Source organism: Hemiscyllium ocellatum, chromosome 1 (assembly GCF_020745735.1).
Source record: "Hemiscyllium ocellatum isolate sHemOce1 chromosome 1, sHemOce1.pat.X.cur, whole genome shotgun sequence".
NCBI classification, from domain to species: domain Eukaryota; kingdom Metazoa; phylum Chordata; class Chondrichthyes; order Orectolobiformes; family Hemiscylliidae; genus Hemiscyllium; species Hemiscyllium ocellatum.
In genome coordinates, this window is record NC_083401.1 from 116,623,524 (window position 1) to 116,646,391 (window position 22,868).

The window sequence follows — 22,868 nt, forward strand, 5'->3', positions numbered from 1 at the left end:
TTTCACTATACTTTACTAAGAACTGGAGGTAAAATGTTGGCAATTTTATAGAGATTGGATTAGAGTGGTGCTGGAAAAGCACAGCAGGTCAGGCAGCATCCAAGGAGCAGGAAAGATGCTGCATTCCTGATGAAGGGCTTTTGCCTGAAATGTCAATTTTTCTACTCCTCAGATGCTGCCTGACCTGCTGTGCTTTTCCAGCACCACTCTAATCCAGACTTTGGTTTCCAGCATCTGCAGTCCACGTTTTTGCCAATTTTATAGAGATTGTTTGTTTGCTTGTTTAAGGATAAATTTGAAGGTTTGGGTCATTTTTCATGCACCTTTAGCTCCTGTCAACACTTGAACCTTTGGAAGTGTAGTCACAGTATAACACAGATAAATGCTGGGACTTAGTCAACAGCTGGCTGTTTCTGAAGTTGCAAATGGAATTTGCATGTGGCCTATTCCTCTTTTGTTCCCATGTGATTATAATTAAAATTTACGTCCCAGTATGGAAAAAGCATGATTTGGAGATGCCGATATTGCACTGGGATGTACAAAGTTAAAAATCACGCAACACCAGGTTATAGTCCAACAGGTTTAATTGGAGGAGCGTCGCTCCGAAAGCAAGTGCTTCCAATTAAAGCTGTTGGACAAAAACCCGGTGTTGTGTGATTTTTAACTTTGGAAAAAGCATGCAATTCATTAGTGAAATCTTCCATCAGTTGATTCTGTGTTGGAAAGAAATATAGACAGGGTAAACAAAATTCTGAGAATTAAGTCCATATTTTAAAGGTGAGTTAAATAGTCTCATTTGTTTTTGATTTTTAGCAGTGATGATGTACTGTTGTCTGTGAAGTGATGGCCATTTTTTAATTTGATGATTTGATCCATGTATCAATCAATATTGAATTTTTTTTGCCAGTATTCCTGTCATTTACTTAAATGTCATTTGTAGCCACTACAAACAAAATTAAATGTTAATTGAAAAATGTAATGGATCTAATTTCTTTTGTTCTTGCTTTTAAGCTTTCTTGGTTTTCTGTCACTTCTCTCATACACAGTGAGACATGGGTGCTTTCAATTTGCAGACTCTGACTGTGTTTTTGTCTGTCTGCTGCCTTAGCTCTGGCAGATTTTAACATTACAGTGCAACTAATCAGAGGGCTGTTGTGAGGTAGAATTTTCATAACTGAAAAGACTTTGCTCAATCTCAGATTGTCCCCTTCACTGCTTCAAAAAAAAACATTGGTACAGTAAAAAAAAATACAGCTCTTGATTTTCAAGTTGCAAAACATGCCTGGTATTTCAACTAGATAGCAACCCAACTTCAATTTCAGTTTATAAACCCCCCAAAAAATATGGACTCCTTTAAATGTTCATGTTAGCGTCCAGTGTTATACCCTCCACTCTGGGACGTACCTGAGATGGCAGGCTCTCTGGTACTCCCATCTATATATTATTGTGAATGTTGTTCATTACATTCTCAGCAGGGGCAATTCGGTGTCAGTGAATTCAAAGCTTTCTGACAACTAACGTGCTGAGGTGGGCACTCGCTTGGACTATACTGTCACAGCCCTTTTTAGACCTCTCATTTTCTTACTGTGACTTTGTCTTAACTGCCCCATGTCACTATCATCACACTCAGGATGTCTGGTCCTTTCCATTTCACTTCTCTATGTACTGATAGCACAATCCTCTCTGCTCTGACTCATACTTGGCATTTCCAAGTCCCTGTGCAAACTTTCATTTTTTGGCTTTTCTCCCTTGTGCCATGGATTTGTTGAGGTTTTGTCGTGAAGAACACTTCAGCCAACAATTATTCTCAACTTGCATATATTCACAAGTAGAGCCGTATCCTCTAAACAGCACAGACATGTGCAGGCATTGTGCCTTTTTGTAACTAAACAAAAGCTTGGGGGATAAAGTTTCTCTGGGATATTACGTAAGGAAATGCTTTGATCAATCAGTGTTTATTTGCCAAATTTGAATTTAAATAAAAGCTTTAGAAAAACAACCTGATGCATTCTCCATACTAACGTCTCTCCATGAAAACATTGTCCATTTGCCAACCAATTAACACCTTTTTCTCATGTAGAATAAATTGTTGTTCTCTTTGAAATTTGATATTTTTGTAACTCTGTCTAGATTAGTGCCAGATATGCCAGATGAAAAGCATAAGCTATCGTTTCAGAAGAATGATACTGTGGTTGCTTGATGTTACGTAATTTGTCCTTCACTTCCTCATTTTAATTTCTGACTGTCCTAATTTTTTTCTCTCTATCCATTTTAAATTGACTGTTCTAGGTTATTTTTGTTTAAATGCTGACCCTGCATTAAAATTAGGTCACTGTAAGCCAGTTGAAATGGTGAATCTTGCTAAAATTGTCAGAGGGAGGGAAACCATTAAATATTTATTAATTTCTTTATTTACACTTAATATACAAGTCTTTGCATAAATGTTTTTAGTTGATGCAAGTTGAGGTTTTAAACTATCATTCGAATGCAACATAGCCTGGGCTTGACTAATTACTTTGATAGCATACATGATGTGGAAGTGCTACTGTTGCACAAAGTCAAAAATCACACGACCTCAGGGTTATCATCCAACAGGTTTATTCAAAATCACAAACCTTTGGAGTCCTGGTCCTTCCTTGGGCAGTTAGTAGTTCACTGGCTGCCTGAAGGAGGAGTGGGGCTCCGAAAGCTTGCAGTTTCAAATAAACCTGTTGGACTATAACCTGATGTCTTGTGATTTTTGACTTTGGCATTCTTAGACATTGGCTATACTATCAATCAGGAATTGGATTGTGTACCAGCTCTCAAGAACAAGTTGGTTAGATATATTAGAAGTCTAGTTACTTCACCTTATTCTTGATGAGCTTGAAGCTTTATTAAAGATTCCAGAAGGTTATGAACCTTTTATTTTCCTGAGTTGGCTTGAAGATGTTATTAATTCTGTCATTCCTCTAGGAAGACTGTATTCATCTCTGGGGACTGAGATACAATGAATCCCCATCTGTTGGCTTAGTAATTCTTCCTTTGAGTCAAACATGACTAATGTTGAAAAGTGCGACATTTTTCATCTTTTACTGATGGCTGCTAGTCTAAGAATGCGAAAATTTAAATTTTTAAACCATTTATACCATAGAAGGTACATTAAAAACTGACATTATAACCCTGTATTCATGGGGATCCAACGTTTGCATACAAAACCAGTATGTTCATGTTGTGTGCATTTTCTTGAATTATATGGGAGTTTGGGAACACCTGTTGCCACTCCGTGGCAGTGCTTTAGTCAGACTTGTCAACTAATCAGACTCTTTTCTTGCATAGCAAAATTGTTCAATTGTTTGAAATGTGCCATTCTTCTGCTTGTCCTGATGAGTCCAACCCAAATGCTTAATAGTGTGTGTGTCTCTCTCTCTCTCTCTTCATAAATTATTCTAATACTGTCATGTTCAGATGACTGACTATATTCTCTTAGAATTAAACTTGCCTCTGTTTTGTGGGATTTATCTTTTTCGAGGATATAATAAATACAGAGGAACCGTGATTATCCAAAGGACACAGGTGGGAAGTATTATATCCATTTAATTGAATTCTGGATAATCGAATGCTGCGTGACATAGTTTAGCCAAGCATCGGGACCTTGCGATCTTGCCAGATAATCAAATATTTGGATAATGGAGGTTCCTCTGTAATATATTTCTATTAGGGGACGGCACGGTGGGTCAGTGGTTAGCACTGCTGCCTCACAGCACCAGGGACCCAGGTTCAATTCCCGCCTCGGGCAACTATCTGTGTGGAGTTTACACATTCTCCCTGTGTCTGCGTGGGTTTCTTCCGGGTGCTCGGGTTTCCTCCCACAGTCCAAAGATGTGCAGGTTAGGTGAATTGGCCACGCTAAATTGCTTGCAGTGTTAGGTGCATTAGTCAGGGGTAAATGTAAAGGAATGGGTCTGGATAGGTTACTCTTCGGAGGGCCGGTGTGGACATCTTGGGCCAAAGGGCCTGTTTCCACACTGTAGGGAATGTAATGTAATCTAATCTAAGTATCTTGCAGTGCTCTTAAACTTGTGTTCTCACTTGTCATGAGAGCCATCTTTTGATGCCTAAAGTAAAACTTCAGTGATACCTTTTTAACCAAAGCCTGTTTTTACTCACTATTGTAAGGGTTTCATTGTTGACTGACGGCATCTTCGAGAAGCACGTATCTAGCCTGTACGATCATATTTTCAATTTCTTGAGAAATGTCATTTACATTCATTGCAAAACCTTTTTCAATTTTAACTGTATATAGAAAAGGGAAAAAAAGTATCGGAACAGATTTTTTTTGTTAATTCACAGGATGAGGGCATCACTGGCTAGGCTAGTATTTATTGTCAAGAGGGTAGTGGGTCCCCCATTGCTGTGGGTCTGGAGTCTCACACAGTCCAGACCAGGTAAGGATAGCAGTTTCCTTCCCTAAAGGATATTTGTGAACAAGATGGGTTTTTGCAATGTTTGGAATATGTCCATGGTTATCATCAGAGTCTTAATTCCAGATTTTTGTTGAATTCAAATTCCACCCTCAGCCTTGGTGGGCTTCAAACTTGGATTCCCAGAACATTACCTGGGCGTCTAGATGAACAGCCCAGAGATAATGTCACTAGGCCATCGCTTCCCTCGTCTTGCTGTGACGACAAGACAAATTCAAGAAAAGAATTACATCAAAGAATTTGGCTTGTAATTGTGCCAAAATAAATAATAAGCTTGGGAGTTGGAAACATTGGTCCTCATTTGCTGAATTCTGCAATCATCTATTAAGAATAGAGGATAAAAGCAGACTATCAGGAGACACGGAAACAAGTTGTAGACATTTCTATAGGTACGTAAATAAGACGAGATTCCTGAAAGTTAACATCGACCAATGAGAGGCAGAGATTGGTAAAATTATAAAATGTGATAAGAAAATGACATTGACCTTAAACAAACACTCTTTGGGTACCTTTGTTTTTTGTGGTAGCAACAACAATTCCAGAAAGGAAGGGAAACCAAGAGTTTTGGGAATTTACAGAAATTAATAGTATAGAGAAATTAATGACGCTGGTAACTAACCTTGATCCTAAAGTTTTAAGAGATCACAACAGAGGTAGTGAATTCTCAACAGTTCACAATGTTTGGAAGGCAGAAACGTAACCACAATATTTTTAAAAAGTAGGAGAAAGAGAACAAGGAATGATTGAACGGTCAGTTTAACAGGATTAAAAATGTTGAATCAATTAGAAATGTTACTACAAAGCACTTAGAAAGTCAAATGTTGATGACTCAGAGTCAATACCGATTAATGATAGAATATGTTGACATTTGGAGAGTGTGTATCCTACGTGACTCAGCTAGTACAGCAAACCATCCGGAAAGAAGGTGGTAAGTTACCATTTGTATCAGGGATTGGAGTATACAGAGGAATCTCAATTGCCTGAGCAATACGGGCTGCGGGAATTTTGTTCAGGTAATGGAATGTTCGGATAATTGAATGCTGGATAACACAGTTTAGCCGAGGATCGGGACCTTGTGATTTGTTCGGATAATCCAAAATTAGAATAATCGAGGTTCCTCTGTAAAAGTAAATAAGTGACTATGATTGGATAGGGTGTTGCTGTGGCCATACCTGGAGTACTACATACAGTTTTGGACATCTTGATTAAGGAATGACATGCTTGCTCTAAAGGAATTGTAGTAAAGCTTCTTTAGGTTGTTTCCTAAGGGAAGATATAGATTAGACTATGTTCTCTGGAGTCCTAATGAAAAAGGTGGTCTGATAAATTAAGAAGTACTTTGAACTCCCAAAGCACACTCACCACATAGAGATGCACAGCATGGAAACAGACCCTTTGGTCCAACCTGTCCATGCTGACCAGATATCCCAACCCAATCTAGTCCCACCTGCCAGCAACTGGCCCATATCCCTCCAAATCCTTCCTATTCGTATACCCATCCAAATGCCTCTTAAATGTTGCAATTGTGTCAGCCTCCACCACTTCCTCTGGCAGCTCATTTCATATGCGTACCACCCTCTGTGTGAAAAAGTTGCCCCTTAGGTCTCTTTTATATCTTTCCCCTCTCACCCTAAACCTATGCCCTCTAGTTCTGGACTTCCCGACCTCAGGGAAAAGACTTTGTCTATCTATCCTATCCTTGCCCATCATAATTTTTTAAACCTCTATAAGGTCACCCCTCAGCCTCTGACGCTCCAGGGAAAACAGCCCCAGCCTGTTCAGCCTCTCCCTGTAGCTCAAATCCTCTAAACCCGGCAACATCCTTGTCAATCTTTTCTGAACCCTTTCCAGTTTCACAACATCTTTCCGATAGGAAGGAGAACAGAATTGCACGCAATATTCCAATGTTTGAAGTAAGCATAAAATCTGGCTATTATTATGCTTACTGGCACAGTTGGAGTAAATGTTCAAGGTGACAAAATGTTTAGACTTTATATATACATACCCCTTCAGTGCTTTCCTGCAGCTTAGAAATCTAGTTAGTAAAATGCTCACTCACTCTCTTTATGATATTTTGTGAACAGAAACTCTCAATTCGCAAGCAGTAAATAAAACAATACTTATGATCTAACACTAAACCCATGTTATTTAAACCTGAAAATCTCGACCAGCTGCTGTTATTAATTCACTCAAGAGTTCCTCTGTACATTGCAGGTTCTTGAGGATTCCTTCACTATTCCTGGGACCAAACCAAATATATACAGCACTCAGGAATTCACTTTGACACCCATCAGTTTCCTACTCTGGCACTTACATTTCCGGATTGAGATTTGTTGGAGTCTGCTGCCAATCCCTTGCTTTACCAGGAGCACATGGCTATTTTAATTCGTTTCGCACTTGAACTTTTCATGACAAGCATGACCCCCCGCTTGCATTTTTTGCTTAGTGATACTAGATCATGAACATCTTCATCTTTAATGGCTGCACTGCTTCATCATTTGGCAGCTGGCATATATACTGTTGCCACCTCAGTGTTCCAAGCTCTCTCCTCCTGTTTCTGTGAGAAAACACATGGATTAACCCCATTCAAGGTCTGTCTCCCTGTAATGTAGCTGTGCATTAGCCTGGCCCACCTTAGTCTTAGAGATTTGAATTAATTAGCATCAATTTTCAAATTTGATCTTTGATCTGAAAAGTATTTAAATATTCTTAGACTCTCCCTTGTTCACCCGGAAGGCCTGCAGAAGTTTGCGGGCAGTTCACTGATACTTTCAAGGACAGTGAAGGATGGTCAATAGATGCTGACTAATGATGTTTACATCCTGTGAATGAATTTTTAAAATTCCTTGGTGTTCAAACCATTTTTTGATCAGCAACTTGCCTCTTGTAAAGACACTTTTAGATATATTGTCTCCAGCAGTCAAAAAGGGGTTGCCCATTGTTCAGTGTTTTCATGCTTTCAAATCTGACCATTAATCCTGACTTTAATGAATAAAAACTAGCCACCCTTTGAATTGCAGTTATCTTTTCTGTTTTACTAATCTCCCAAAGCTTGTGTTTCTGTTCTTTTAATGGGTATATTTGTTGACACTAAAGAATGTGCATTAGAGACCTTTGTGGAGATGCATGTGCCCCTGCTCTCTATAACAAAACTGGCTGCCAGTGTTAAAAATATTGGTTGTGATCATTTGACTGCCAATGTGATCTTGATTTCAGCAGCAGATTTAGTGTGAGGATAATGAGGAGCTTGAAGATGGAGTACTGAAAAGTGGGACTTGTGAAGGTAGTTGTGAAATTTTGTTGGCACAGATTCAGTGGGCTGAGGGGTCTGTTCTGTACTGTATGATTGTGAGGTGCTGAGATTTTTGAATGGGGATACTGCAAAAAAAAAGTGGAGTTGAAGTCGAAATACAGCCATGGCTTGCTTATTGGCAAAGCAAGCTGGAGGGTCCACTAGTCAGCTTCTGCTCCCAAAATTATGATTTGATCACTGTTGGTTGCGCAAATCTCTTTTTACTTAGTGTGGTCTTAATAATGGAACCAAGTTGTGACTCCCTTTAGATCATTATATTCAGGTAACATCCTATTCAGCCTTGAAAGATCTTCTGTGTATTCAGTATGTCCACTGCAAATCCCATGCTATCTCCTGAAAATGTGTTTTTGAAGAAAGCTGCCTTGGAAACTGTGGTTCTCAAGTTTACCATTATCACACATGCCATCTTCTAAGATCCTGCAGTAATTCAGAGCTGTTTTATTGCAAGTGGTAAGTGAGATTCTGTGATCTGCAGCAGAGTTTGAATTCACATTCATCTGACTGAGATGAGAGTATTACCAGTGCACAAAGCCTGGCAGGATTGAATGCAATCTCTTAATGTTTGTCCATTTGAGGTGTTCAGTGAAATGCGACTTGAATATGTCATGAGTCAGATGATTCAGTAGTTCCCCAATTATGTTTGAAAATGAGGTTCCCCTTATTAATACAATTTTATTTTTAAAATTCTTTTGTTATAACATCGTGGAAGCTAACTATCTTTTGAAGTTCACTCTACTGTGTCCTTCCAGGACAAAACTTGCAACTCCTTCCCTTATCAAATATTGAACTGTTTGTTCATTGATCCCAGAGATGTATTCTTATTTCCTTCTCCCAAAATCAGTGTGTTAAACACATACAAGAATCCCTTGATGTCAAGAAATTTCTTTCTTCTGCTTTCAGCTTGTGCACTGTGTGTTCTTGATTACCTTTCTGTATCATTGGCTGTTTTGCAGTCCCTTCTTGGTCATCTTTTGTGGGTGCAGTACTCTGATTTTGTTTTCAGCAAATTCCTTAATAATTGAGGTTGGGATCAACTTAATGGTTTTCGAATTGAAATTGGAATCACTACAGTGAAACACAGAAGACAGAACTAAGCCATTCAGCCACTCAAGCCTGTTACATCACTCATTATGGTCTTCATTGATCATACAAATCAATAGCCTGTTGCTGCTTTCCCCCCATTTCCTTTGATCCCTTGAGTCACGAGAATGATTTTCAACACCTCCTGGAAATCATACGTTGTTTTGGCTGCTTTCTGTGTTAGTGAATTTCACAGATTCACCATCTCTAGATGAAAATATTTCTCCTCATATCTGTCGTACGTGTATCCTTAGACTGTGACCTCTGGCTAGTCCTGTTATAATTTTATAGGTTTCTGAGACTGGTGGGCCTTGTTCTCTCTCTCTCTCTCTCTCTCTCTCTCTCTCTCTCTCTCTCTCTCTCTCTCTCTCTCTCTCTCTCTCTCTCTCTCACTCTCACACTCTCTCTCTCATACGCACTTGCGCGCGTGCACGTACTCTCCCTTGAATTCCAGTGAATATAGTCTTAACTAATTCAACCTCTTCTCAGATGTCAGCCTTCTAATAAGGAGACCAAACGGTACATCGTATTCCAGGTACAGTCTCACCAAGGCCATGCATAATCTCAGCAAGACATTGCTGTTCCTGTACTCCAGTCTTGCTGTGAATGCCGTTTCTTGTCTCCATAGTATAGGAAGGATGTGATTTCACTGGAGGGAGTGCAGAGGACATTAACCAAGATGTTACCTGGGATGGGGTACTTTAGCTATGGAGAGAGGCTACGTAAGCTCCAGTTGTTTTTGAAATAGAGAAGGTTGAGGGGGGAACCTGGTAGAGGTGTAGATGATTGTCCCCCCATGAGCAGGATGAATAGAAAGCAATTGTCCCCCTTTAGTTGAAAGGTCAGTAAAAAGATTTATGCTTTTGAGGTGAAAGGCACAAGATTTAGAGGGGATTCTTTTCACCCAGAGAGTGGTGGAAATCAAGAATGTATTGCTTGGGTGTTGGTTGAGGCAGTTATCCTCCGCACCTTTTAAAATTTAAAATGTCAAAACATTCAAGGCTGAGGGCCTGGTGCAGGAAAGTGGAACAAATGTGCATTTAGTGTAGGCTCTGGCAATCTAGACCTGATTGGCCAAAGGGCCTACTCTACTGTATGGTTCTGCCATACAGTTTGCTGCCGTGACCACCTGTTGTGTCTGCATGCTTACCTTATGTAACTGGTGTTCAAAAACACCCAGGCCTTGTTGTGGTTTCCACCCCCTCAATTATCATATCATTCTTTCTGTTTTGCTGCATTGGTGGATACCCACACATTTATTCACCTTATACTGCATTTACCAACTCACTCACCTTATCCAAGCATGTGTCACAGCTTGTCCTGCACCCAGCTTTGTGTCATCTGCAAATTTGGGTTTAGTTCCCTCATTCAAATCAGTGTATTTTGTGAATAACTGGGAGGACAGGGTCCTATCACTGATTCCTAGATATTAGCTACTATTCAGAAAAAGACTTGTTTATTCCTGTTCTTTGTTTCCTGTTTGTCAAACCAGTTTTCTGTCCATTTTTATATCCTAATCTCCAATTCCATTTGCTTTTGTTCTCCTCACTAGCCTCTAAAAGGGACTTTGTCGAGAAACTTTCGAGAGTCCAAATAAACCACATTCACTGGCTCTCCCTCATCTACTCTGAGTCACATTCTCGAAGAATTACAACAGATTTGTCAAGCAATGCTGACTCTCTGAACCTACCACTATTTTCAAAGTGTTCAGCTATTAAATCTTTTATAATGGACTCTTAATTTCCCCACTAATGGTGTCAGACTCTAGTCTATAATGCCTGATTTTTTTCTCTCTGTCTTTGCTTTTTTAGATAGCAGAGTTACATTAGCTACCCTCCAATCTGTAGGGACTGTTCCAACATCAATTGAATCTGGAAGATGACCACCAAATATTTCCAGTCCATTTTTCTAGAGCACTTCCTTATGTACTGTGGGATATAGATTATCAGGTACTTGGGATTCCTTCAATTTCCCCAGACCTTCAGTTCACTGTTGTTTGTGAACTCTTTTATGAACACAACTGGAGTGTCTATTTAGTCATTTCATGCTCCCCATTATAAATTCCCCTGTTTTTTGATTGCTTTGGGGTTAGATTTGTCTTCACTAATCTTTTTCTCTTCACGTACTTATTGAAACTTTTGTCATCAGTTGTAACGATCCCCATTAGCTTAATCTCATTTCTCCTTTTCCTTGTGTAACCAAATCCTTTGTCCTCTGCTGAATTCTAAACTGCTCTACTCAGCTTTATTTTTTGGCCAATTCGTATGCCTCTTCCTTGTTTCTATCCCTGACTTTCTAGGCCATGATTTGGCCATTTTTCCTATTTTATTTTTTACATATAATTGTTTTAGTTTGCTCACTGGCTCGTTTTGGCATTGCCTTTCCCTATCATCCCTTTAGATAACAACATCTCCCAATCTTTATAAACAGCTCGTGCCTCATATCATCGTAATTTCCGTTGTGTAGATTCAGGAGCCTAGTCTCAGAATCAACTACATCATCTTCCATCTTGATGAATAATTCTTTTGTGTTATGTTTGTTCATCCCCAAGGGGCCTCTCGCAACTAGATTGCTCATTACTCTTTTCTCATTCCATAATACCTAGTCCAGGATGGCCTGTTCTTCCTTTGGTTCCTTAATGTAATGCAGTCAGTTCTTCTACAAAGTGATGGTTGTGTTCTTGTGCAAACTCGCATTATAGAAAAATTTGCTTTAGAAACAGCACTTCAAGCGTGGCAATGTAATTGTGTTCCATACATGTTAAATGTTGGCACTTTAGAGATAGCATCCCCAATTTGTCAGTTGCGTTAGTGAATTTGCGGTGACGAAACATGCGTTACAGCAGAACGACCTGTAGTCTGGAAAATTATTCTGTGTACTTCCATCTCAGTTTGAATGTCTTCATTGTGTATTGATCACAGGTACAGTACTTGAGCTGCCGTGTACTTGCCTCAAACTTGCTATAACTTGGCTAATATCACTCATGATTCTTTACTTTGTTTGGCACCCTTCATTGGTTAGACATGTTCATTCCTTTGATTACCAGTTGGACTGTTTCGTCATTTGAAGTGGAGGTGCCAGTGTTGGACGAGGGTGAATAAGGTCAGAGATTACACAACACCAGATTATAAGTCCAACAGGTCTATTTGAAATCACAAGCTTTCTGAGCACTACCTCTTCGTCACCTGATGAAGGGGGCAAGGTTCTGAAAGCTTGAGATTTCAAATAAACTTGTTGGGCTTATAACCTGGTGTCGTGTGACTTTTGACCTTGTCATTATGAAGATTGAGAAATTTGGTCTGATCTGAAATTGGGAAGGGGACTTGCAAGTGAGCAAGCCAGCGGTGGTTTTTTTTTTGATCGACTGAAGAATGATTTAAATAATTAGATATATTTTGGAAAACCATGTGAACATTACCAAGCTACAATGTCAAGTAGGATCTTGTTAATTGAATGGAAATATAACCCTTCTGATATTATGCATCTGTTTATAATCCTGTAAAGAAAAAGGAGCAGATTTTAAGAATGCAAGTGCTTCGTAAATTTTGTATGCAAGTAATTGTAAGTCAACTATAAATCTTTCTATTTTAAATCAGGAGGAAAGATAGAGACCGAGATCGGGACAAAGATTATGATCGTTCGAAGGACCGAGATCGGGACAGAGACAGAGACCGAGACCGAGATAGAGATCGCGACAGAGATAAAGATTCAAGGAACTCGTCCAATCCAACTTTAACTACAGGAGGTGGCATGCCTCTTATTGCAACCCCAGCACTTCACCAACAGGCTATCAATCCATTTACCAACTTGCCCCATACTCCACGGTATTATGAAATCCTGAAGAAGAGACTTCAGTTGCCTGTATGGGATTACAAGGAAAGGTTCACCGAAATCCTGACCAAACACCAGTCCTTTGTACTAGTTGGGGAGACTGGATCTGGAAAGACTACACAGGTTGGTGGCTTTTAGTTGTTGTGAAATTAATTATGCAACTACACAGGCTCCTGGGTAATATAAATCCTTTATTTTTGCACAAAATAAATTGCAATTCATTGAAGTGTGAATTTATTGATTATGATCAAAGAGTAGATTGTATGTAACTTGTCAATGAGTCTAACCACAGGAAAGTGTGTGTGTTTGGGAGTGAAAAATAGGTTCTATTTTATACAAAAACATGTTTTAGTTGCAGTGCAGTCCTTGTTTTGAGAGTGCTTTGGGATAGCTTGATCAATATTCCAGTGCTGTGCACCAAACTGTAGTCATTTTTGAAATGCTTCATGTATATTGTATAGGTATTAAATTTAGTTGCTTTGCCTCCAGATTGTGGGTGATGTCTACGTTAATGATTTGAAGAACTGGTTTATAATTGGATGCAATATAATTGGGTTATGGTCTGCTTGTTCCTAACATACAATGGTGAAGGTGGACAAAGTAATCTGCTGTCAGGGCAGTCAGCATTAAACAGAGGGTACTTCTATTCCCAGCTAGTCATCCCTACTGCTGGCCAAGATCCAAATTCCAGTTTTCTGTGTGAACACTGTGCACTGTTTGGTCCAAGATTGTAATAATGATGGTTTCATTGGTTTTTAAAAAAGTATGTTACTTGGTTTGTATTAATTCAGCCATCTGTTGATGCTCTCCAGTTCTCTTCCCTCCCCCTGCCATCCCTAAAGTGTTGAAGCAGTTTCACTGATTCCAGTTGAAAATGTTGGCATGTCTCCAAGCTAACAAAGCATTCTTCCTTTCTGTCTGCTGCTTATCTGTCCACATTTTGTTTCACTTGTTCTCTTTTTACATTTCTTCTACATTTTTAAGTGCATCAATTAGGAAACTGTGTTGATCTCCTGTCATCAATTTCAATCTGTAATAAGAGAGATCTCCAATCTGTAAAATGTTTCTCTTTCTTTAAATTAAGATTGTTCTTGAATTGAAGGGAGAGATGAAAAGATGAGCCGTAGCAGCTGACTTTCTTGTTATTGATGTGCCTGTGGAGTACCAATAGGACTACAGACTGTTTCATACCTTGAAGTGGATAAGGCTTAAAACCAGCTGCTGTTCACTGGTGGTGGGCATTTTGGCCCTGATTGAAAACTGCTGGATATTGTATTTTTAATTCTTTTAAAAGCTGCCTGCATTTTAAATTATCACAGTTTATGATTTTAATTTAATTTTACTACCACCTGTGCCTTGAAAGACAGCTTTGAAAGGGGAAAAAAAAATGAACTACACTGTTTGATCTCATTTTCTGTTTCTGCTGCTTTCCTAATGCAGAACTGAGTCAACTGAGGATTGTACTTCCTGGACGCACCAGAGTCTCGTAGGGCTTCTGTGCCAATGTAGGAAATTACTTTAAGGGTTCCACAATGATACAGACAATGTGCAAATGTTGGATAAGCCACTGATCAAATGAACCTTGGTTTTGTTTTGGCTGGTGGATGCGTATTCTCTCATTTTTAAAAATTCAGTGAAAATTTCTAGAATGCATATGGATTTTAATATCTCATGGAGTTTGTCAGGTGACCGGCAAAGCTCTTCCATTTTTTTCAAAACTGTAATGTTATGTTTATGATAAGGACAACCTCACCTTTTACTTTAAGCCTTTAAATGTTTGGCTGCTGTTTGGGGTGTATAAGTCATAATGCTGTCCATCAACTCTAGATGGTCTCATGTCAGCCTCAGACTAGTCCTCTCCCAGTAAATCTGTGCTGCTTCTTAGAGCCCTTAGATCACTCCTTTAAAGCACAGGCATTGTGAACCTAAGTCCAGATCTGACGTTCCTATTATCGCAGAGTTCCCTACCACATGGAACCAATTCCTAACAACTAAACTTTGGCTCCATGGAGTAAGCTTTCAGTCTGTCATTACATGTGGAGCACTGAATACTATTTTTAAGTGGTTTAAAGGTTTTGCTAAGTGAAGCAACTCATTCGGTATATAGTTACTTTTTGTCTGAAACATACCGTAATGTATGGGACATGAAAAGGACTGTCTGTTAGCAATGGGAGGTGACCTGAGTTGAATGTACAGCAAATTGACTTATAGTCTCTAACTCCGGCATGTATTATACAGTATCGGTTTATCGTCAGGATTCGGTCATTTACAAAGATAAAACACATGCTGCTGGCTAAGTTTATGGCAGCGATTCAAGCATGTTTCATATAATAAACAAAATACTTCTTCAACAGGATACAATGGTGGAGAAACTCTTCTATTTTCGGAGAGGAAAGATGTTTCAGTTTCCATAATGGAGACGCACAAAACATTTGTGTGTGAATTAATCCTCCTCTTTTGAGTTTATGGTTTCTGTTTTTGACATATGGAATTATAGAGCACTTTAAAGAGTAGTGTGCTTAATGAAGTTTAATATGTGTGATGCTTACATTATACTCAATGTTGAAGATACAAGCAATTGACTGGCTGTTGAATGGATTTACAGATTCCCCAGTGGTGTGTTGATTATGTGCGGGCAGTGGTGGGACCCAAACGTGGTGTGGCCTGTACTCAACCCAGGCGGGTGGCTGCTATGAGTGTGGCTCAGCGAGTAGCTGATGAGATGGATGTGATGCTGGGCCAAGAGGTTGGCTATTCCATTAGATTTGAAGACTGTAGCAGTGCAAAAACATGTCTGAAGTAAGTGTCTGAACTTTTATTTATGGTAATCACAATCAAAATTTGTTAAAATTTCCAATGTGTAAATATATTTCCATAAAAGTGACTTTACTGATGTTTTTATATAATATTTTGCTCAAGGTCTTCGGCATAGTGATACTGTCCCTACCTCTTGGCCAAAAGGTACAGATTCAAATCACACCTTCCCCAGAGATGTGCAATGAAATGTCCGAATAGTTTGATTGAAATTAATTACAATTCTTTTCCTTCCTTTTTCAATTGGAAGGAACCTTGAAATTAGATTTGATGCCCATTCTTCATTTTGGTATCCATACCCACTCATTATTATCTTACTACTTGAACAGGTACATTCCCATCTCATTTACAATGAATGGAGAGTCAATAGAGTGCCGAAGCCAATAGTAATGATCAAGTCTTAGAGTCTTAAGCAGGCTTTGGTATTGATTTTTCCACAGTGGAAGAAAGTCATTGCGCTGTTAGTAAAAATTTAATAGCTGCACTTAAAATATATGAACTGAAATTCAGATGATTTTAAAATGCCTTGATACCGTTGACTTCTGAGGCTCTAGTAAATGACTATTTATACTGCTCCATTTGTTTTGTGAATACCAGCTAGTACCCTGGCATGAATATTAAAAACAAGTAGAAATATTGTGAATGTTCTTAGATGTATGCATCATGAAATGGAGAAATGCATGTGATCATAGTGTATACAATTAGAATGGAAGAAGATAATTTAACCTTCTCTGCCATTCAATAAGGTCATGCCTGATGTTTGTTTTGAGTTCCACATTCCCAAATAACCCCAATTAAACTTTGATTTTCTTGCTTAGTAAGCATCTATCTCTGCTGTTAAAATTATTCAATGACCCCTATGTCTACCACATTCTGTGGCAGTGTTTCCTAAGTCACCTTCAGAAGAAACATTCTCCTTATTTTTAAAACCGTGTCGCCTAGTTCTGAACTGACCCACAGGAAGACTTTTTTTCCGCATCCACCTTGGCAAGACCGTTCAGGATCTTATACACTTCAGTCACATCACCCCTTACTTTTCTAAGTTCCAGTCTAAACAAGCTGAGTGTGTTCAATTTCTTGGCATGGGACAACTCACTTATTCCAGATATCAAACTAGTAAACCTCCTTTTAGCTATTGTTGATGCATTCACAGCCTTCAATAAGACCAAAACTGCACATAGTATTTTAGATGTGGTCTCTCTCACCAATATTGTGTAACTGAAGCATAGCATCCTTATTTTAAATAGTTCAACAGATTACGTCATAAATTAAAGCAAGACTAGCAGTGAAACTCTGTGTGATAAATTTTGCAGGCTGCTGCGTAATTGGAATTGTTAAATTTAAGTTTAGTATTTTCATTATTTGGTTAATACATAGCATGACTTTTACTAATACCTCAAATTGCTTAGCAGAACTGTGGATTTCAAATTTTCAGAAGCAAACCTGTGGTATGTCATGATCATTTGCCTCGTTTGGTGATATCATTGGGTTGCTACTAGAATTTTGTGTGTAGAGTTAACCCAGGAGAGATCTGTTGTATAATTTTGTTTCTAGGTACATGACTGATGGTATGTTGCTTCGAGAAGCTATGAACGACCCTCTACTAGAGCGATATGGGGTAATCATCCTTGACGAGGCCCACGAGCGTACACTAGCAACAGATATTCTTATGGGTGTATTAAAAGAAGTTGTGAAGCAGAGATCAGATTTGAAGGTAATGTTTTAGACAGAGAAAATGAATGTTCTGTACATTGCATCTGTCTTTCTGAGGCCTAAGTTCAGGCAATTGTCGACTGATCACTTGCCAACCACGGTGTGATGCTCTAGTCTGAAGACTAAGGAAAGAAGATGCCTTTAAATAAAATCTCTGAACGTCTCAAAGTGCTTTACAAATGTGCAACTGCTAAGACGTAAGGAAAAGACTATGGGCACATTTGGAAATGGCAGTGCAGTGCAGTGCATTGCCAGATAATGTTTGCTTTAAGTGATGTTGGTTGAGGGATGAACATTAGCTGTATTATCACCCAGAATTTCCTGCTCTTCTTTGAATAAGGTTTTGAATCTTTTACATTCACCTGAGAGCAGAGAGTTGGCCTTGATTCAGCATTTGGTCAAAATTCAGTATTTTTAGGACTGGACACAGGAGCGGGTCATTTAGCCCCTCCAGCTAGTTCCATTATTTTAATGAGGTCATGGCTAATCTTTGCCCTACATCCCTTGATACCTGTGGTTAACAAAAATCTGTCAATCCCAGTTTTAAAAATAACAATTGCTATCATCAATTGTGAGTTGAAGAGGAGAGTTCCATCCTTTGCATGAAAAAAAAGCTTGAATTTACTTTTGAAAAAATATAGCGCCATAGGACCAGTTTGTTCGGTTGGCGAGTGTGTATTGCTGGATAATGCCAGTGATTTTATTCTAGTCTCCATACTGAATCAGTCTTGCTGCTTTTGCCCCATGCTTACACTATGATTGATCCAATGTTAGCCCTCAGACAACTAGGATGCTATGGGAAGAAAAAGGTATCGCTTCAAGTTTTTGAACGATTCCCCCTTCCGAGACGCTGCAACCAGCAAAGAATGGGTTGAGAAAGAAAAAAGCTATTTCCCGTAAGACCATGAAATGTTTGATCAAATCACCCCAGATTAAATTTCAGGTAATGCTGTAGTTGGTATAATCCCTCTCTAAATTTAACCTTTGCAGAACTGTTATCATTCTAGCAAATGTACACTGCACTACCCCAAAGCCAGTGCATCTTTCCTGAGGTGTGCTGCCCAGTAATGCGCACAATGCTGCAGGTGGAGTCTCACCAGGCCTTTACATAGCTGACGCATGGCTTCTACACACTTGTATTCTGTTGCTCTAGATTTAAACAGCATTCCGTTAGCCTGTAGCTGGTCACGATGGCTGTTGGCCACCCACTCAGGCCCAGAGAGCAATTTTCACATTCTGCAAGTTAACCAAAAAAAAGGGTATGTGATAAGTCTGTCTCAAGTGAATCATTGTGCAAACTGCTACTGAATTTGACTTTCTGACTTTGTTGTTGGAATCAGTATTTTGTTCGAATCAGCTCATTTTGCCGCCTTGGGTCACTTTTGTGTGTCTGTCCTTCAAACAGAGTGTGGATACAGGCTTTTACTTTTGATTAATCGTCCGGTTTTTTAAAGTATTGTGTTCAGTTAAAACACTTAAACCATTGCATATCAAATCAAATGCTAATTTTGCTACAATTGAAGAATAAGTGAAACTTACTTTGTTTCCACCTGCGAACCACGTGCCTGAAGTTGTAAACACCTTCTGATTATGTAATTAATGTGAAACCCTAAAACCTCTACAGTGGGACAGATATGCCCTTTTCAATGAGGGAAAAGATGAAACTAAAATTAAACAAAATAGATCTTTTGAATGAAAGTACAGCCTGAGATTTTGAGATGTGACAACTAGTCACATTTCAACATTTCTGCTTTGCTGGTTCTACAATTGACCATGATGTCCTGGATTTAGGTGGAAGGGGGTAAATTACCTGAGATTTCTGATCCTTTTACTTTATGATTTATTTTAGAAATGTATTTTTGTGGATATTGGGTGAAAGGCAGGATGTGGCAATTTTGTGAGACCCTTTTGAGGTCAAATATGTTATCAAAATGCATTGTCTGAGTTCACAGTGATTATTTGGAGGTGGTACTGTCTCAAAGTGGAGCCATTGACAAAAGGAACCTTTATCAAAATAATGTAAATTTACTAAACTGAATCCATGAAATGTAGAGTTTAAGTGCAGGTGATCTACAATACAATGGATCAAAGTAAATCCTGATAAAACTTTCACAAACCAGTCTTACCGATCATCATGTCAAAATTGTGCTACTGTCTACAGGGTCCAGATGACATTCATTTAAAAGTCTTGCTGCTCAGGGTTCTAGCTTCAATCTGTCGAATGACAACCTCTTGTGTTCCTGATGAATTATTACTTAGCAGCTGTTAAATTCTAGCAAGCAGTCAGTTGCTGTATTTTACCAAGTGATAAATAAGTCTCTATATTAGATGCATAGTTCTGCTTCATGCTGAGTAGTTTGGTTATTCTATTCTTGAAGGTGGTTTAAACTGAGAAACCTGAAAGCTTTTTGTCATGTTCAATGCTAATGTTTAATTTCACAGCTTTACAATTCTTCATTTGATAATAGATTGCTTCCATGAGACATTTTTATATTTTGCAAAGTTTAATGGTTGTCTTTTATAATATGAATTGAGACTAAATTGTACACCTTCTTTCAGATTATCATCATGAGTGCTACACTTGATGCAGGCAAGTTTCAGGTCTACTTTGATAGCTGCCCACTGCTTACCATTCCTGGCCGTACACATCCTGTAGAAATATTCTATACCCCAGAACCGGAGAGGGATTATCTAGAGTCAGCGATTCGAACAGTAATTCAAATCCATATGTGTGAAGAAGAGGAGGGAGATGTTCTGCTTTTCCTCACAGGTCAGGAGGTAAGAATTGAGATTTATTTGCATTTCAGAATTGAATTGTATCAGGAATCCAGGGTGTGTGCAAACTATTTGGATAGACATGAGAAGTCACAAAGGTATAAATGGTTTGGGAGTGGTGCCCAGGTACCTAAAATGAATTTCAAAATAAGGTGGACCATGAAGGAAGAAACAGTGGGAAGCTTGGCAGAAAGGCTCAGCAATAAGCATGGGATATTTTAATCTTTGTAAAGACTGGCAAAGTCAGTTAAGCAAAGGTAGCTGAGATGATGAACGAGTCAGCTTAATGTCAGTCAGGGAAAAGTTTGAAAGTTTATATTAAAGAACTTATTCTAGGACTTTTGCATAAATTCAAAATAATCGGATTCAATAATCAGATGGTTTGTGAAAAGGAAATAATTTTTTAAGAAATCCATTGGAGTTAATTGAGGAAGTAACACATGCTGTGGATAAGAAAGAACCGGTGAGTGTACTGTACTTCCATTTCCATGCACATTTAATAAAACGCAACACAGAAGGTTATTGTGGAAATTAAAAACTCATGGTGTAGCTGACAGCATATTCACATGGGTAGAAGGTTGGCTGTAGCAGAGAGGGCATAAATGAAAATCTTTTTCTGATTGGCACAATGTAATGAGTGGTGTGCCACGTGGATCATTTGCAATTTATATAAAAGATGCAGATGAAGGGACAGAAGATAAAGTTGCCAATTCTGCTGATGACACAAAGACAAGTAGGAAATCCTTGGGAGAGTCCAACTCACCTTAAAGAATCATAAAATACCTACAGTGTGGAAACAGGCCCGTCAGTCCAACAAGTCCATCCAGACCCATTCCCCTACTCTATTTTATATTTAATCCTAACTAATGCACCTAGCCGACACATCCCTGTTACACTGTGGGCAATTTAGCATGGTCAATTCATCTAGCCCGCACATCTTTGGACTGTTGTGGAAACTGGAGCACCTGGAGGAACCTCATGCAGACACAAAGAGAACGTGCAAACTCCACGCAGACAGTTGCCTGAGGCTGGAATCGAACCCAGTTCCCTGATGCTGTGAGGCGGCAGTGCCAACCACTGAGTCACCGTGCCATCCCATCCGTGTAAAAGTTTAAGGTCGAATCATTTGTAATAACCTTCAGCTAGAAGTACCAAATGGATGATCTGTCTCACCTTGCTGTAGTGGTCGTTAGCATCACAAAATGCCAGTCTGCAGCCAATTTGATTCACTCCACGCAATATCAAAAGCTGTGGGCCCTGACAACTTCCAGCAGTTGAACTGAAGACTTGTGCTTCAGGACTTACTCCTCTAACCAAACTCTTCCAGTACCATTACAACACTGGCATCTACCTGTCATAGTGGAAAATTGCCCAGGTACGTCCGGTACATAAAATGCAGGACAAATCCAACCCGACCAGTTATTGTCCCATCATTCTACACTCCAGCAAAGTAATGGAAGTTGTCATCAGCAGTGCTATCCTGCAGCACCTGTTCAGTGATACTCGGTCTGGGTTTCACCAGGGCCATTCAGCTCTTGATCTTATTATAACCTTAATTCGAATATTGAGAAAGAGTTAAGTTCCAGAGGTGATGTGACAAACCCTAGCAAAACTGGAATCACTAACTAACAGGGGGCAAACTCTCTGCTGTTTGGAATCATAACTGATACGTAGGAAGATGGTTGTGGTTGTTGGAAGTTGGTCATCTCTGCTCCAGGCCATTTTGGCAAAAGTTCTTCTGTAGTATCCTAGGTCTGACCACCTTCGTTAATGATCTTCCCTCCATCAGAAACTGAGAAGTGGGAATGTTCACTGATAATTGTACGATGTTCAGCAGCATTCATGACTTCTCAGATACTGAAGCAATTCATGTCCTTGAGCACTAAGATCCTTACCTAGGCTTGGGCTGACAAGTCACCTGTAATATTTGCACCACACAAGACAGGTACAGAAGACCAACAAGATAGTCTAATCATTGTCCGTGGCATTACAGTCACTGAATCCACTACTAGCCACTCTTGGGGAGGGGGAGGGGGAGGTGGGTGGTGGGGGGGATATTAATATCGATGGCAAATAATTGAGGCAGAAGGGCTTATCTTTGTGGTACTCTACTGGTTTCATTTTTCCAACCTGAAAAAGATTTTATCTTGTGTGTTAGCTAATATTCAATTCGTGCTAATCAATTACCCCAGGGCCCTGAGCCCCCTCCTTTAGTCAGTAATCTTGTATATGGCACCTTCATTGAATACCTGAAAATCCAAATAACCTAGATCTACAGGTTCCCTTTTATCAACCCAGCTAGAACACATGCTAGACTAATGGATTCATAGTTCCCTGCTTTCTGTCTTATTTCTCGGAATAGGGGTGTCATGTTGGTGGTGCTCCGGAATCCAGCGAGTGCTGGAATATTTTGACCAAAGCCTGGGCAATCTCTGCAGCCACTTCCTTTAAAACCCTTGTGAATTGTTCGTGCTTAGTTCCATTAGTTTGTCAATTACTTTGTACCATGTGGTAGAGATTGTTACTAGATCTTTCCTCCTGTTAGCTCCTTGCTTATTTGATGCTTTGCAATGTTTCTTGCATCCTTCACCACAAAGACCTATGCAAAATATTAGTTTAAATTATTTGCCATTTCACTGTTCCCTGTTATTAATCCCCCAGTTACATCCGCCAAGAGTCTGACTTTAACTCTCTTGACTTTTTTAATACACCCATAGCCGGTCTTGCTGTTTGTATATTTCTTGTCGATTTACTTTTGTATTCTTTTTTTCTCCCTCTTTAACCTTTTATAAACCAGTAGTCGATGACTAAACGATTCTCAGTCCTCTGGCCTACCACTACTTTTCACTGCTTTATACACTTGCGTTTTTGATTGAATG

General features: G+C 39.2%; 1 protein-coding gene across 2 annotated transcripts in view; it reads left to right on the forward strand.

The window, feature by feature from the left end:
* The window catches only part of dhx15 (DEAH (Asp-Glu-Ala-His) box helicase 15), a 105,042-nt gene that overhangs the window by 24,773 nt on the left and 57,401 nt on the right, over positions 1 to 22,868 (forward strand). For both annotated transcript variants that reach the window (XM_060825212.1, XM_060825220.1), the window contains exons 2-5: positions 12,453 to 12,810; positions 15,293 to 15,486; positions 17,056 to 17,215; positions 19,774 to 19,992. In XM_060825212.1, the coding sequence (XP_060681195.1) occupies positions 12,453 to 12,810; positions 15,293 to 15,486; positions 17,056 to 17,215; positions 19,774 to 19,992 (931 nt within the window). The remainder of the gene's footprint in view (positions 1 to 12,452; positions 12,811 to 15,292; positions 15,487 to 17,055; positions 17,216 to 19,773; positions 19,993 to 22,868) is intronic.